Genomic DNA, 16,372 nt, shown 5'->3' on the forward strand with positions numbered 1-16,372 from the left:
GCTTAGTTGCCCTGCGGCACGTGGGATCTTAGTTCCCTGGCCAGGGATCGAACCTGCATCCCCTGCATTGGAAGGCAGATTCTTAACCACTGGAGCACCAGGGAAATCCCCACAACCTTCTTTTTTATTTTATGAAAATTAAATGAAAGTGTCTTTCAAAAAAAAAAAACAACTCCTTTTAACATGTTATATAGAGGCACAGAGTTATAGCATTGATTTGGTTTCCCTCTTAATATTGATTTAGTGTATGGATTTAATTCTCCTACAGTAGTCAAAACTAATTTTTATAGTGGCATAGACTGAATGTTCAGAGTTTTTTTTTTTTTTTTTTTTTGCGGTATGCGGGCCTCTCACTGTTGTGGCCTCTCCCGTTGCAGAGCACAGGCTCCGGACGCGCAGGCTCAGCGGCCATGGCTCACGGGCCCAGCCGCTCCGCGGCATGTGGGATCCTCCCAGATCGGGGCACGAACCCATGTCCCCTGAATCAGCAGGCGGACTCTCAACCACTGCGCCACCAGGGAAGCCCCTGTTCAGAGTTTTTAAATGTGAAATTTTGGGACTTCCCTGGTGGCACAGTGGTTAAGAATCTGCCTGTGAATGCAGGGGACACGGGTTTGAGCCCTGGTCTGGAAAGATCCCACCTGCCACAGAGCACCTAAGCCCACAAGCCACAACTACTGAGCCCGCGTGCCACAACTACTGAAGCCCATGCACCTAGAGCCCGTGCTCCACAACAAGAGACGCCACCGCTATGAGAATCCCGTGCACCACAGTGAAGAGTAACCCCTGCTCACCGCAACTAGAGAAAGCCCGTGTGTAGCAACAAAGACCCAATGCAGCCAAAAATAAAATAATAAACAAATTTATTTTTAAAAAATATGAAATTTTGAGTAATGTTTTTTAATCTCAATAGACAAGGCATGTTTTTTTAAAGATTTTTGAAATTTTTAATTTAAAGATTTTTGAAATGTATCACTGTACAAAAGATTTTATATAATCCATATATGCAGTTTAAATAATTATTTATGAAGATAGTGAAAGGAAGAGCAGCTGTTTCGAAATAGTACTATTCTTTAAACTTGTAATTTTTTTTTTTTTTTTTTTTTTTTTTCGGTATGCGGGCCTCTCACTGTTGTGGCCTCCCCCGTTGCGGAGCACAGGCTCCGGACGCGCAGGCTCCGGACGCGCAGGCTCAGCGGCCATGGCTCACGGGCCAAGCCGCTCCGCGGCATATGGGATCCTCCCAGACCGGGGCACGAACCCGTATCCCCTGCATCGGCAGGCGGACTCTCAACCACTTGCGCCACCAGGGAGGCCCTAAACTTGTAATTTTTGATAACGACTTTTTTGTTTCTATAAATATGTAAAACTTATTTAAGTTTACCAATTTTGCTTTTGCACTTGAACAATTTTTTTTGTTAAAAAATTATTACTAAACAAACCCAGACATTTTTTAAAATTTCAGGTGATAGAAGTATTCATTAGAGCAGAAGATGGCCTTTGTAGAGAGGTGGTAAAACACCTTAATCAGATTGAAGAACAGATCTTGGATCATTTGGCATGGAAACCAGAGTCTCCACTCTGGGACAGAATTAGAGACAATGAAAACAGAGTTCCTACATGCGAAGAGGTTTGTGAAAAGATGTTAACATCTTTCTATGATAAAAGTATATCAATATATAGTCTATTCATAATTCTCTTTCACCGACCACAGTTAAACTTAGCATCTTCCTCATGAGTATGGGAGGGTAATAGCTGGGTTTAATTTGGTACAATCACCCCTACATCTAAGAGGAACCAAGAGTCAGAAATAATTTGTGACTGCCCCAAGGTTTCAGTGACAGAGTAAGAGTCCAGTGTTCTTTCTTGATTTTCTAATCAGGTTTCTATGCCTTAAAATGGTTGTCCAATTCTCCAAATCAGTAAGGAAGGTTAATTTATATTTAGTATCCAATTATTAGATTTGAATTTTTTAAGCCTGCCAGAATTTTTTTTAACTTCAGTATGAAAGTGGAAAAGACAGGGGATTTTATTTAGGTAGAATAACTGATGAGCCAAGATAGTTTTCTTTTGCCTTAGATTATTATTATATTTCTAATTAAAATACTTTTTTGAATAATGGCATTCTGTGTAAACATTCCCAATAGGTCATGCCACCTCAGAACCTGGAAAGAGCGGATGAAGTTTGTATTGCTGGCTCCCCTTTGACTCCCAGAAGGGTGAGTGAGGTTCGTGCTGATGCTGGAGGACTTGGAAGAAGTAAGTTTAAAATATTAAGGGAAGTATTTTGGGGCCTAGCATCTGGAGATTTAAATTCCATCTAAAACTACAAGTGAAGTTAGTAGTGTATATATAGAAGAAAATATTCTGTACATTATAGTACCACATGGATCACTTTAATGCTTTTGAAAAATATTAAAGAACACAGGAAAATGCATGAAAAGTCAAGTGTCTTTTAAAATTGATAGAATGCTGTATATTAATATGATTCCTATTTTTTAAGTGTATTTTTTTTCTATAAGCATGAAAAAGGGCTGAAATGGAAAAACCAAACTATTAATGATTATTGTTGGGTAATAGAATTCTAGGTGATTTCTGTAAATTTTTTAAGATGAATATGTATTACTTTTAAAATCGGAAGAAACAGAAAAATCTTCTTAAAGGTAGAGTGTATGATCTAATTAGGTATAGATGAGCCACAGAGTTAAGAGGACTGAATGGCCTGAGCATGTTCAGCTTTTTTTTTTTTTTTTTGGCTGCGCCTTGCAGCTTATGGGATCATAGTTCCCTGACCGGGGATTGAACCCGGGCCCTGGAAGTGAAAGCAAGTCCTAACCATTGGACTGCCAGGGAATTCCCAAGCATGTTCAGCTTTGACTCTTGTCAGTTGAGCAGTGCTACCCTGGTTAATACAACAGCATTGCTGGCCCTGAGGTACAGAAAAGGGAAGTTTTGCCTTTCATCTGGTTACATTTTAGGCAGTTCTTTATAACATCTGCCAGGTGCAACATTTAAGTTTACATACTTCAGATAAAACTACTTTTTAAAAAAAGCAATTCTGTAAATCCAGAGAGTTCTAAATCCTTGGATTCCATTAGAAGGATATTCTTGTTTCTAGATCAACTTTTTAATGTCATTGATAAGCACTGGCTATAGAAGAAAGATCAGTTTTAAAATGAGGAATCACTCTGTGTCAGTGCATACTCAATGAATATGGATGATCTATATGAAAACTTACTCATTTTTGAAAGAGGAGGCCTATGGCTTAATGGTTTATTTTTCTGCTTATTACCCACTCAGACCCATAGATCTGTTAGCTGGTCTTCATCAGTCCTATTTCTGTAGAGTTTTTCCTTCCCTAATCAATGGATTAGGACTTGACTTTAAACTTCATTTTTTTGTACTTATCACTTCTCCATTTTCATGAGGTCTTTTAATATTTTACGAGATAATGATCATAATTTGAAACACTTTTTTTTTTTTGGCCATGCCACGTGGTAGGTGGGATCCTAGTTCTCCAGCCAGGGATCAAACCTGTGTCCCCTGCGTTGGAAGCATGGAGTCTTAACCACTGGACCGCTAGGGAAGTCCTTGAAACACTTTTTAAAAAATTTTATTGAAGTATAGTTGATTTACAATGTTGTGTTAATTTCTGCTGTATAGCAAAGTGACTCAGTTATACATATTCTTTTTCATAATGGTTTATCAAAGGATATTGAATATAGTTCCCTGTGCTATACAATAGGACCTTGTTGTTTATCCAGAGATAATGATCATAATTAATGTATTCTTCCTAACTCTGCAGCTTTGTCCCAAATATAAATCTAGTACATTTATTTGCTTTTGTATCACCAGGAAATTATAATGTTAAGCCACAGTCTGTCAGAACTACTCCTGTCAGTCCTCTTATGAACTCCCTACATAGATTTTAGTATTTACAACCCAGTGATGTGCAGTTTTTACAGCTGGACATGGAAGAGGGAAAGGGATGCCTCTCAAAAATTCAGACAGCGGTGTGAATACTTGACTATAATGGTTAACAGAGTTTTTGTGTGGGATGTTGAAAAAGCTTTGGAAAAGATGGCGTTGGTGTTTGCACAGCACTGTGAATGCAGTGCCACTGAGCTGTACACTTAACAGCGGGTGAAATGCCAAGTCCTACGCTATATGTATTTTACCACAATTTTAGAAAGCTAGTAATATACCCAGAACCACTGAATTATACAGTTTAAGTGGGTGAAATATGTGTGAATCGTATCTCAGTAAAGTTGTTTAAAAAAAAAAAAACTAAGCTTAATTGAATCCAAAACATGTATGTCCATTCTTGCTAAAGAACCGAATTGAATTTTAGTAACTTTCTACAGGTAAAAAATGACAAAGATGAAAATGTATAAAACAGGGGGTAAATGCTCCCAGATGATACATAGTAATATCAAATCCATCAAGTCTTCTTATCAAGTAGTATCTTTACAGTGAAATCACATCTTACATGAGTGTTCTGTAGAAATTGAATATGGTAGAAAAATAGAAAATTATTTAAATTACCCCTCAGTCCTCAGGACCCTGTGGTAGTGGAGGGCAAAGTCTAGTTTGATTTAGCAAAAGGTGGAGTGAAGAAGGGAACACTGTGAGACACGTAGAGAAAAATCCTTTCTTTAAATTTTGCTCTTAATAGTATTCAGTTGAATTTTCATTCATTGAATGTAGCTATGATATGACTCCTGTAATTTTTGTTTTTTGATTATATAGTATTTCAAACACTAATTAGTTGTGAACATCACTTCTAGGATGGAAGTCAGATCTGTCTCCTTGAGTTAAATGATTTTTTTTTTTTTAACCCTAGGCATAACGTCTCCAACCACATTATACGATAGGTACAGCTCTCCAACAGCCAGCTCTACCAGAAGGCGGCTATTTGTTGAGAATGATAGCCCCACTGATGGAGGGACACCTGGCCGCATCCCCCCACAGCCTCTAGTCAATGCTGTCCCTGTGCAGAATGTATCTGGGGAGGCTGTTTCTGTCACACCAGTTCCTGGACAGACTTTGGTCACCATGGCAACAGCCACTGTCACAGCCAACAATGGACAAACAGTGACTATTCCTGTACAAGGTAAGGAAGGCAGAATTGAATATTGCGTTCCTTCTCTGTGGCACTTATTAGAAAGTTAGTCGAGATTTGGCTGGAATGATGATATGAGAGAAGAGTCGGGGAAAGGGGTTGGGAGGGGAAATAATTGAAAACCTCTGCCTGGAGAGTCTTATAGTATCAACATTTTCTTCATGCTTTTTTTCTCTGAAACAAATTTTAGGCATTGCCAATGAAAATGGAGGAATAACATTCTTCCCAGTCCAAGTCAATGTTGGGGGGCAGGCACAAGCTGTGACTGGCTCCATCCAGCCCCTCAGTGCTCAGGCCCTGGCTGGAAGTTTAAGCTCTCAACAGGTGACAGGAACGACCTTGCAAGTCCCTGGTCAGGTGGCCATTCAACAGATTTCCCCAGGTGGACAACAGCAGAAACAAGGCCTACCTTTAACGAGCAGCAATATTAGACCCAGGAAGACCAGCTCTTTATCGCTTTTCTTTAGAAAGGTAATTTTTCTAAAGAAAAATGTACCCTTACCAGTTCTAGAGCTTGGGAGATACAAGGGTTAGATAAACAAAGTTTGAGATATTTTTGTTTATCTACTAGGTTTATCACTTAGCAGGTGTCCGTCTTCGGGACCTTTGTGCTAAATTGGATATTTCAGATGAACTGAGGAAAAAAATCTGGACCTGCTTTGAATTCTCCATAATTCAGTGTCCTGAACTTATGATGGACAGACATCTGGACCAGTTGTTAATGTGTGCCATTTATGTGATGGCAAAGGTGAGTACCATTAGGAATTTAAAGGAAAAAGTAAAGATGCTACTTCCTTACTCTCAGAACACTTTTAACAGCTTTATTGAGATAAAATTCACATACCGTATAATTCACTCATGTAAAATGCACAGCTCAGTGGATTTTAGTATATTCATAGGTATGTGGGACAATCACCAGTCAATTTTGGAATATGATATTCCATTGTATGCATATATAATACTTTGTTTACCAGTAATCAGTAATGGACATTTAGATGATTTCTACTTTGGGGCTATTATAAATAATGCTGCTATGAACATTTGTATACAAGTTTCTGCGTGGACATCTTTTCATTTCACTTCTGTATATACCTTGGGGTGGATTGTTGGGTCATAGGGTAAACTCTATGTTTATTTGAGGAACTGCCAGACTGTCTTCCAAAGTCATTGCACCATTTTACATTTCCACTGATAGTATATGAGGTCCTTATTTCTCCACATTCTCACCAACATTTTTTATTATCTTTGTTTTTTAAAATAATTTATTCAGGCAAAACTCACATAACATTACCCATTTTAAAACAAACGTTTCAAGTTTTAAAATTGGTAACTTTTTTCTTCTTTTTCAAGGTTTGTTTGGCTGGTCTAAATCCCTTGAAATTCTTTATGAATTTGTCAGTTCTGACTTCTTGTCACAAAGAGTCAGGTGGGGTTCAGATAGATATTATGTTGAGTCTGTAGATCAATTTGGGGAATATTGCTATCTTAACCATATTTCACTTTCTGATCAATGAACGTTTGGGACCTATGCTTTTCTTTATGGGTAGTTTATTGATGGATGATTCTTTTTCTTGTTATGAGTCTATTCAGATTGTCTGTTTCTTCTAGAATCAATTTTGGTAGTGTATGTCTTCCTAGGAATTTGTCTGTTTCCTCTGGGCTTTCTAATTTGTTGGCACACAGTTGTTCATAATATTCCTTTTAGTCCTTTTTATTCTGTGTCAGTAGTAATTTAACAATCTTTTTATCTTAGTGTAGCTGAAGGTTTATCAATTTTGTTGATTTTGTCAAAGTACGAGATTTTGGTTTCATTTATTATTATATGCTCTAATCTTTATTATTCCCTTCTTTTTGCTTGCTTTAGGCTTAGTTTTGTTTTGTTTTGTTTATCCTGGCTGTGCCACACGGCTGGTGGGATCTTAGTTCCCTGATCAGGGATCGAACCCAGGCCCTCAGCAGTGAAAGCGCCAAGTCCTAACCCCTGGACCGTCAGGGAATTCCCTAGGCTTAGTTTTTGCTCTTCTTTTTTCAGTGTCTTAGGATGAATGGTTAGGTAATTAATCTTTCTTCTTTTTTACTATAGGCATTAAGAGCTATAAGTTTCCCTCTAAGCACTGCTTTAGCTGCGTCTCATAAGTTATGGTATGTTGTGTCTTCATTTTCATTCATCTCAAAGTGTTTTCTAATTTCTCTTTTGATTTGACTTACTGGTTATCTAGGTGTGTTAATTTCAGCATATTTGTGAGTTTCCCAAATTTCTGTTAATGATGTCTAGTTTCAATCCATTGTGGTCAAAAAACACACTTTGTATTAATTACTTCAATCCTTTTAAATTTATTGAAGTTTCGTAGCCTAGCATATGGTCTATCCTGGAGAATGTTCAATATTCACTTGAGAAGAATGTATATTTTATTGTTGGGTGGAGTGTTCTATAGATGTCTGTAAGGTTTTTTAGTGTTTTTTATAGTGTTAAAGTCTTGTTTCTTTGTTGATCTTCTATCTAGTATCCATCCATTATTGAAAGTGGGGTATTGAACTCTCTAAATATTATTATTGAATTGCCTATTTCTCCATTTCTGTCAGTTTTTACTTCATATATTTTGGTACTCTGTTATTAGGTGCATGTGTGTTTTTAATTTTTGTACCTTTCTGATGGATTGACCCTTCATCATTATGAAATGTCCCTTTTTATCTCTAGTAACTTTTTTGTTTTAAAGTCTATTTTATAGTGTGATATTTGTATAGCCACCCAGCTTTCTTAGGGTTGCTGTTTGCATGATATACCTTCTTTCCATCATTTTCTTTCATATCTGTTTGTTTGTTTTAATGTAAAGTGTGTCTCTCATATAGGGAGTATAGTTCGATCTCTTTTTTTATATAGTCAGACAATTTCTGTCTTTGATTTTGTTGTTTAGTCCATTCATATTTTAACATAATTGTTGTAACTGGATTTACATCTGTCATTTTACTTTTTGTTTTTTATATATGTCTCATGTCTTTCAGATACTCTCTTCCTCCTTTACTGCTTTCATTTTCATGTGCATGGCATTTTAATTTCAGTGATGACTTTTTAACTTTTTTTTTCTTAGTGGTTTCTTTGGGGCTTACCATATACTTTTTTCTTTTTGCTCTATCCCCCCCATTTTTTTGCCCCATCTTTATTGATATATAATTGACATATCACATTGTGTAAGTATAGAATGTACAGTGTGATGATTTGATACATGTATATATTGCATTATGATTACCACCCAGCTACTTTTTCTCGGTAGTAATACTTAAGATCAACTCTCTTAGCAACTCTCAAGTATACAGTTCAGTTTGTTAACTATAGCCATCATGCTGCAAATTAGTTCCCCAAAATTTATTCATCTTATAACTGGAAATCTGTACCCTTCAATCAGCATCTCCCCACTTCCTCCAACCCCCACATATACATCTTTACTTATGAAAACCAGCTTCAAATTTATAGTAACTGAATGCCAGTGAGATATAGAAGCGTTAAAGGAGCTGAGAGAAGAAAGGAGTGCAAGTATTTATTTATAGCTTTTATCATATTAACCTTATTTACCATTTACTTATTTACCTTATTTCTCTCTGTTGGTTCCTGGGGATTTGAGTTGTCATCTGGAGTCATTTCCTTAGCCTAGAATAGCTTTCCTCCTAATCTCCTCCTTTGTGCTGTTTTTGGCAAATATATATATCACGTTTCTTCATGTATGTATGTTGTTTTATACAATTTTTAAAAAATCAGTTGAGAAGAAATATGCATTTTATACTCTCTTTCCAGTTACATAACGATCTTTAACATTGCTCTTTGTTTTTTCACGTGTATTTGAATTACTGTGTGGGGTCACTTAACTTTTATTTTTTAATTTTATTTATTTAATCTATGTATTTGGCTGTGTTGGGCCTTCGTTGCTGTGCACAGGCTTTCTCTAGTTGCGGCAAGTGGGGGCTGCTCTTCATTGCAGTGCACAGGCTTCTCATTGCGGTGGCTTCTCTTGTTGTGGAGCACAGGCTCTAGGCGTGTGGGCTCAGTAGTTGTGGTGCATGGGTTTAGTTGCTCTGCAGCATGTGGAATCTTCCTGGACCGGGGCTTGAACGCGTGCCCCCTGCATTGGCAGGTGGATTCTTAACCAGTACGCCACCAGGGAAGTCCTGGGGTCACTTACTTTTAGTATGAAGAACTTTCCTTAGTATTTTCATGTAAGATGGTTCTGCTAGCAGCATATTTTCTTTCTTTATGTTTATGTGAGATTGTATTTATTTCATTTTCATTTATGAAAGATAACCTTGTTGGATACCGGATTCTTAGTTTTTACTTTGTCCATCGTCTCATAGCCTCCATAGTTTCTAATGAGAAGTTTTCTGTTACTTTATCAGAGTTTCCTAGTAAGCAAAAAGTTGCTTTTCTCTTGATGCTTTCAAGATATTCTCCATTTCTTTGGCATTCAGCTTTTTTACTATATGTCTTGGTATGGAGCTCTTTGCATTTGTCCTACTTAGAATTTGTTAAAATTCGTGGATATGTAGATTGTTTTTAAAATAAATTTGGGAATGTTTCAGCCTTTATTTCTTTGAACATTTCTTTTGGCTCCTATCCCTCCCCTCCTTCTGATACTTCCACACTCTCTTGGTGTGTCACATTTCTTTGAAGCTCTGTTAATTTTTCCTCATTCTTTTTTCTCTGTTCTTTGGATTGCACAACTCCATCTTCAGGTTTGCTAAATGTTTTTTGCCAGTTCAAATCTAGTCTTTCATTCCTCTGATGAATTTTTTGTTACTGTAATATTTTATTCTAGGTCTTGGCTCAAATACCATTTATTCCCTCTGTTGTTACTGAATTTTAGTAGATTTTCTTGAATATATATTTCTTCATTTGTTATATGCCTTTTAGGGCCATTTCCAGAGGCTTTAAATGATGTTTTTTTCATATAATTTTCACCAGTTTCACTGGGGAGCAGGTTCACAGACCATCTCATAGTATTATGCTGGAAGTCAAATTCTCTCTCAGAGTACTCTTATTCTTTGCCAGGTCACAAAAGAAGACAAGTCCTTCCAGAATATTATGCGTTGCTATAGGACTCAGCCACAGGCCCGGAGCCAGGTAACTTACTACATTTTCTCTCATGGTTGAAAATAAAGATCAAAGTCTTTGAGGCATACAACAAAGTTAACTACAGTTGATTCTGTGGCCTTTTCTCCAGGATAAAAAACTAAGGTTCTACTTTAAGGGAAGTCTTTATTTTAATCTTATTTAATTATTGATAGACAGCAACACATCTTGATTAGTTTAAGTTCTTAAGTTCTCTTTTCACCAAAAGGTAATGATGTGAAATAATTGATTCCTTTTTAATTCAAATAATCACAAGATAGATGTAAATTAGGAAGCTGTTTGGATTCTATGTCACCTTGAATTCAGTCTGGTTTAGGAAACATAATGCTGTACATTTAACCAAAACAGCATTAAGTGAAATTTTAAAACTCTTTTTACCTTTAATGCTACTCATTTGTTTCAAGAGGTAGGTAGGTATGTGAGATCTTTGTATTGATATTTGACTTAGAATGACTTGATTTTACAATTGCATATTATTACTGCTCTGTAGTATCGTGGGCAGTACTTGGAAGTTGAAGCCTGACAGGCCGTGATGTAAATCCTGTATCTGTTATTTAATAGATAAGTAACCTTGGCTGCATTTATTAACCTCCCCTGAGTAGGAAAACTACTACTATATGGAGTTGTGAGAATAACATGTCAAAGTCACATAGTCTAGGATGTGCTCAATAAATAACTCGTTTCTGTTCCCTTCTCATGACCTGTCTAAAGGTGTATAGAAGTGTTCTCATAAAAGGGAAAAGGAAAAGAAGAAACTCTGGCAGCAGTGATAGCAGAAGCCATCAGAATTCTCCAACAGAACTAAACAAAGACAGAAGTAAGTGGGATCTTTATGAACTTATAAAATGAAATTAAGAGCTTCTCTTATTTTTTAGGCCTAGGACTAAGGATTAATAAATTACTGTTGTAGAAACTATGAAAATATTTTATTGGCAAAAGATTTGTTGGACAATAAACCAAATTCTAAATTTAGTCACAGAGCTGTTTGTCCTTTATCCCGTGGCTTTGAGGCACATTGTGCATAAAACTTTTCTCTAGAGGGATTAGCGAAGGATGGAGAAGGCAGGCATTTGTTGACTTGAGTTCAAGGAAAATGTGGCATGTCAACAGAAACCATGCTATGGAAACACCATCCTTAATTGTTGGTTTATACCACTTAATGCAGGGCTCAGGTCCTAGAAAGCTTGGTGCAAATTAATGAAAACTACTCAGTAAGCCCTTGCTACATTATTAGCATGGTAGTACAGTTAGTATTTTTTTTTATTAATTAATTTCTTTTTGGCTGCATTGGGTCTTTGTTGCTGTGCGTGGGCTTTCTCTAGTTGCGGCGAGCTGGGGCTACTCTTCGTTGCAGTGTGTGGGCTTCTCATTGTGGTGGCTTCTCTTGTTGTGGAGCACGGGCTCTAGGCGTGTGGGCTTCAGTATTTGTGGCATGTGGGCTCAGTAGTTATGGCTCACGGGCTCTAGAGCGCAGGCTCAGTAGTTGTGGCGCACGGACTTAGTTGCTCTGTGGCATGTGGGATCTTCCCGGACCAGGGCTCGAACCCGTGTCCCCTGCATTGGCAGGCAGATTCTTAACCACTGCGCCACCAGGGAAGCCCTAAAGTTAGTATTTAATATCTTATCTTTGCTTTGCTCTTTGGTATGAAGAATAAGAGTGCCCATTTGCTGCTATTCAGTAAGTAGAGCAGGTAGCCATTCACCCTTATCTTACTGAATTTTCTTTTTAAAAGCAATCTGCACTAGCAGTCTTCCTGTTTAACACTTTTTGTTCCACCGGTTATAGCCAGTAGAGACTCCAGTCCTGTCATGAGGTCAAGCAGCACCTTGCCAGTTCCACAGCCTAGCAGTGCCCCTCCTACACCTACTCGTCTCACAGGTGCCAACAGTGATGTGGAAGAGGAGGAGAGGGGAGACCTTATTCAATTCTACAACAACATCTACATAAAACAAATTAAAACATTTGCCATGAAGTACTCACAGGCAAATGCAGTAAGTTTGATGAGGATTATTTCACACTTTTTTCACTTGTGAGGAATGAGGAATCACTTACGTTTGAGCTGCTTCTGTGTAAACTAGTTTTACAAATAATTCTTTTTGTTAAGTAAGACTAAGGAAGTCTCTAACAGAAATAATGGGCTTAACCAACATAATTTCTACTGTTGTGAAGCATTAAACAAGATGATATTTGGATTCCCTACAAAGTATAGTAATATGAGACAGATTGCATAGGTTCAAATTATCCAAAACTTACCAGTTTTGGTGATCCTGCAAGTTATTTAACTTCCTCTGTACCTCGTTTCCTCATATATAAAATGGGACTAGAAGTAGTCCCTCACTTATAGGGTTGTTGTGAGGATTAAATTACATAATGTATTTAAAATGCTTAAAACAGTGACTGGCACAAAGAAAGCACTTAGATGTTTGCTATTTGTATGATTTGCTTTAGGTTTAATTTTTGCTGCTAATACATCACTATCTACCATTCATAAAGCTACTGGTTTATTATACCTCTTCACTCTTTCAATAAAAATAACCATTTTCAAAAAAAAGCACCTGGTTAGAAATTTCGTTTACCTTTCTTAGAAATTTTTTTTGTTAAACAGATGGATGCTCCTCCACTCTCTCCCTATCCGTTTGTAAGAACAGGCTCTCCTCGCCGAATACAGTTGTCTCAAAATCATCCTGTGTACATATCCCCGCATAAAAATGAAGCAATGCTTTCTCCTCGAGAAAAGATTTTCTACTACTTCAGCAACAGTCCTTCAAAGGTGAGCCTAATATAAATATTGGCCTTTATTAACCCCAAAATGCTTAGGATTCTAGAAGCAGGGTTGTTGGGAAACCCTCAGTACTCACATGAGTGATGGGATCTGTCAAGGAAGAGTGACCGGTAAGTCCCAAAGCAGCAAAAAACAAGGGTTTGGGGGGAGAACTTTAGAGCTGGAAATAGGGTAAGGGATCTGGATTTTCATTCCTCCCTTTTCCTATTTGTATATTTGAATATTCTGCTATAAATCTGGAATTTTATTCCATTTGTAAAACTTTAAAATTCCAAATTTCTGTTAGGGAAGGAAAATTTGGATCCCTTAACTGATTTACTAAGTGCCTCCTTCTGGGACAGGAAGTGTCTCTGTCCTCTGGATTCTTAGCCTAAGGGGAGAAATGGGCATTTTGGACACTTGGACAGTGTCACATTTGCACAGATTTAAGTGGTAGCATCTGCCTCAGTCTGCAATGGGGAGGGAAGCGTGAGTGAAGCCTTAATGGATGAAAAGTTAGCAGATTGCTGAGGGGTAGAACGAAGGGCATCCAGGATGAAGCAGATAAGGGAAGGGAAACAAAGTTCTTGAGGCAGTAAGGCTAGATCCCTAGGAATCATAAGCTATGTTAAGGAGTGCACCTGCATCTTAAAGGTCCTTAAGTGATATTTGTATTTATAGATTGCTTAGGAAAAACACATATATAACACATTGCCTAGACTCTCAAAAAAATGCCAGTATCATGAAGAGATAGATGGTAGCTAGATGGTAGGGCGAGTACTGATAGAGTAAAGGAGACTAAAGAGACATGACAACCAAATGCAAGGCATGATGACCTTTGATTGGATCCTGCATAGAAAAGCACAGCTATAAAGGATATTTGGGGGACAAGTGGGAAAATTGAATATTGACTTTAACATTAATGTTTATCTTTAAATGTCTGTTAAACGTCTTTGGTATTGATGATGGTACTAGATTATATAGGAGAATATGTTTTTAAAGTATTCAGAGATGCAATGCCCCAGTGTCAACAACTTACTTTCAAATGGTTCAGCTAAAAAGAAAATTATAGAGAGAACAAATGTGGTAAAATGTTAATGATAGATAAATGGGTGCTCAATGAACTATTCTTCTAACTTTTCTGTAGGCTTGAAATCTTTTGGGGGAAAAAGAAAAAGTTGGGGGAAACAAGTAAAAATGATAGCAGCAAAAATCTATTAGGAAATGTTTTTCCATTGTATTTTCTACAGTAGTAACAAAGTATCACATGCCTTGGAATAAATTGATCCTGTGTAGAAAACTTTTTTAACTTGAATAAGAGATTTTTTAAAAACTGGAATAAATGAAGATATACTAATGTTTTTCAGTAGGAAGACCAAATATTAAAAAGATACAGTTTCCTCCAGCCATTACATAGGTTTAATCTAATTCCAATGATAACCCAGTGGAATTGTGAAAGCTGGAAATATAAATCTGCAATAGCCCTGAAAGGCAATTTTAGTTGGTGGAAACGGCTCTGATACTCCTCTATTAGTAGATTTTCATCCTATACCAAATGAATTCCAAATGGATTAAAAAGTTAAATGGAAAAAATGAATTGGAGTAAGAATATTCAATTCAAAAGGCCAAAAAAGGAAGAAGATAGCAAATAGCAACTAAATATAAATGGTCTAAATATACCAATTAAAATGCAGAAATTGTAAGACTGGACAAACAAGGAAGACCTAACTGTTTTACTGCTTATTAGTAACCCACTTTAAATATAGACACAAATAGTTTAAAGTAAAAGGATGATAACCTAAATGTCCCATTAACTGATGAATAGATAAATCTATATCCATACAAGGGAATATTACTCCAATAAAAAGGAAGTTCTGATACATGCTACAACTAGGATGGACCTTGAAAACATTGTTAAGTGAAAGAAGCCAGTCACAAAAGGACAAATATTGTACTTCGGTTTCTATGAAATGTACAGAATGGGCAAATTTATAGAAGCAGAAAGTAGACTAGTGATCCCCTGGAGGGAATGGAGGGTTTCAGCTAATGGATCAAGTTTCTTTCTGGGATGATGAAAGAGTCCTAAAATTCAATGTGGTGATGGTTGCACAGCTCTGGGAACATACTAAAAGCTATGGATTTGTATACTTCAAATGGTTGAATTATATGGTATATAAATTATATCACAATACAGCTGTTTTTAAAAAGAAAAAGGATGGACAAAGTTAACCTCGGCTAACACTAATCAAAAGAAAGCTGGAGTGACTACATTAATATCATTAATATTGGTATCTGAAAGCAGATTTCAGAGCAGAGAATGTTATCAATGATAGAGAAGGTCATTTCCTAATTATAGAGAGGACATACAGTCTTAAATAGAAAAAAATCATTTACAGTCAAGAGATTTCAAGATAATTGCTAGAATAAGTAGACAAAGAAAAATCAGTAAGGATATTCAAGATGTAAACATTATCAACCAAACTGACTAAATGACACTAACAGAATACTCAACAGCATCAAGCTCACATGTAACATTTACCAAGATAGACCCACTGTGGACCATAAAACAAGTCTCAGTAAATTTTAAAGGATTTAACTAATGTATTTTCTCTGACCACAACAGAATTAAATCAGAAATCAATAACAGAAAGGTATCAGGAAACCCCCCAAATTTTTGGAACCTAAACTGCATAATCTCTAAGAGTTAAAGAAGAAATAAAAGAGGGCTTCCCTGGTGGCGCAGTGGTTGAGAGTCCGCCTGCCGATGCTGGGGACACAGGTTCGTGCCCCGGTCTGGGAAGATCCCACATGCCGCATAGCGGCTGGGCCCGTGAGCCATGGCCGCTGAGCCTGCACGTCCGGAGCCTGTGCTCCGCAACGGGAGAGGCCACAACAGTGAGAAGCCCGCGTACCGCAAAAAAAAAAAAAAGAAAGAAAATAAAAAAGAAGAAATAAAAGAGAAATTGGAAAATATTTCGAACCAAATGAAAATGAAAACAACATATCAAAATTTGTGAGATGCCATGAAAGCAGTGCTAAGAGGGAAATTTATAGCACAAAATATCTATATTAGGAAGGAAGGTGTCAAATTAGTGACCTAAGGTTTCACCCTTAGGCAACTAGAAAAGCAGGAATCAATGAAATAGCTGAAAAGTAGAGAAAATTAAGGTCATTAAAAGCTAGGGGTTTTGGGCTTCCCTGGTGGCGCAGTGGTTAAGAGTCCGCCTGCCGATGCAGGGGATACGGGTTCGTGCCCCGGTCTGGGAGGATCCCATATGCCGCGGAGCGGCTGGGCCCATGAGCCATGGCCGCTGGGCCTGCACGTCCAGAGCCTGTGCTCCGCAACGGGAGAGGCCACAACAGTGAGAG

The 16,372-nt window shown here is 37.4% G+C and overlaps 1 protein-coding gene across 3 annotated transcripts in view; it reads left to right on the forward strand.

Moving 5' to 3' along the window:
• Nucleotides 1–16,372, forward strand: part of RBL2 (RB transcriptional corepressor like 2) — a 51,056-nt gene that overhangs the window by 28,549 nt on the left and 6,135 nt on the right. For all 3 annotated transcript variants that reach the window (XM_060083447.1, XM_060083448.1, XM_060083449.1), the window contains 9 exons: nt 1,466–1,630; nt 2,148–2,259; nt 4,844–5,113; nt 5,313–5,593; nt 5,694–5,870; nt 10,161–10,232; nt 10,953–11,058; nt 12,028–12,233; nt 12,848–13,012. In XM_060083447.1, the coding sequence (XP_059939430.1) occupies nt 1,466–1,630; nt 2,148–2,259; nt 4,844–5,113; nt 5,313–5,593; nt 5,694–5,870; nt 10,161–10,232; nt 10,953–11,058; nt 12,028–12,233; nt 12,848–13,012 (1,554 nt within the window). The remainder of the gene's footprint in view (nt 1–1,465; nt 1,631–2,147; nt 2,260–4,843; nt 5,114–5,312; nt 5,594–5,693; nt 5,871–10,160; nt 10,233–10,952; nt 11,059–12,027; nt 12,234–12,847; nt 13,013–16,372) is intronic.

The sequence above is a fragment of the Mesoplodon densirostris genome, chromosome 19 (assembly GCF_025265405.1).
Source record: "Mesoplodon densirostris isolate mMesDen1 chromosome 19, mMesDen1 primary haplotype, whole genome shotgun sequence".
NCBI lineage: Eukaryota > Metazoa > Chordata > Mammalia > Artiodactyla > Ziphiidae > Mesoplodon > Mesoplodon densirostris.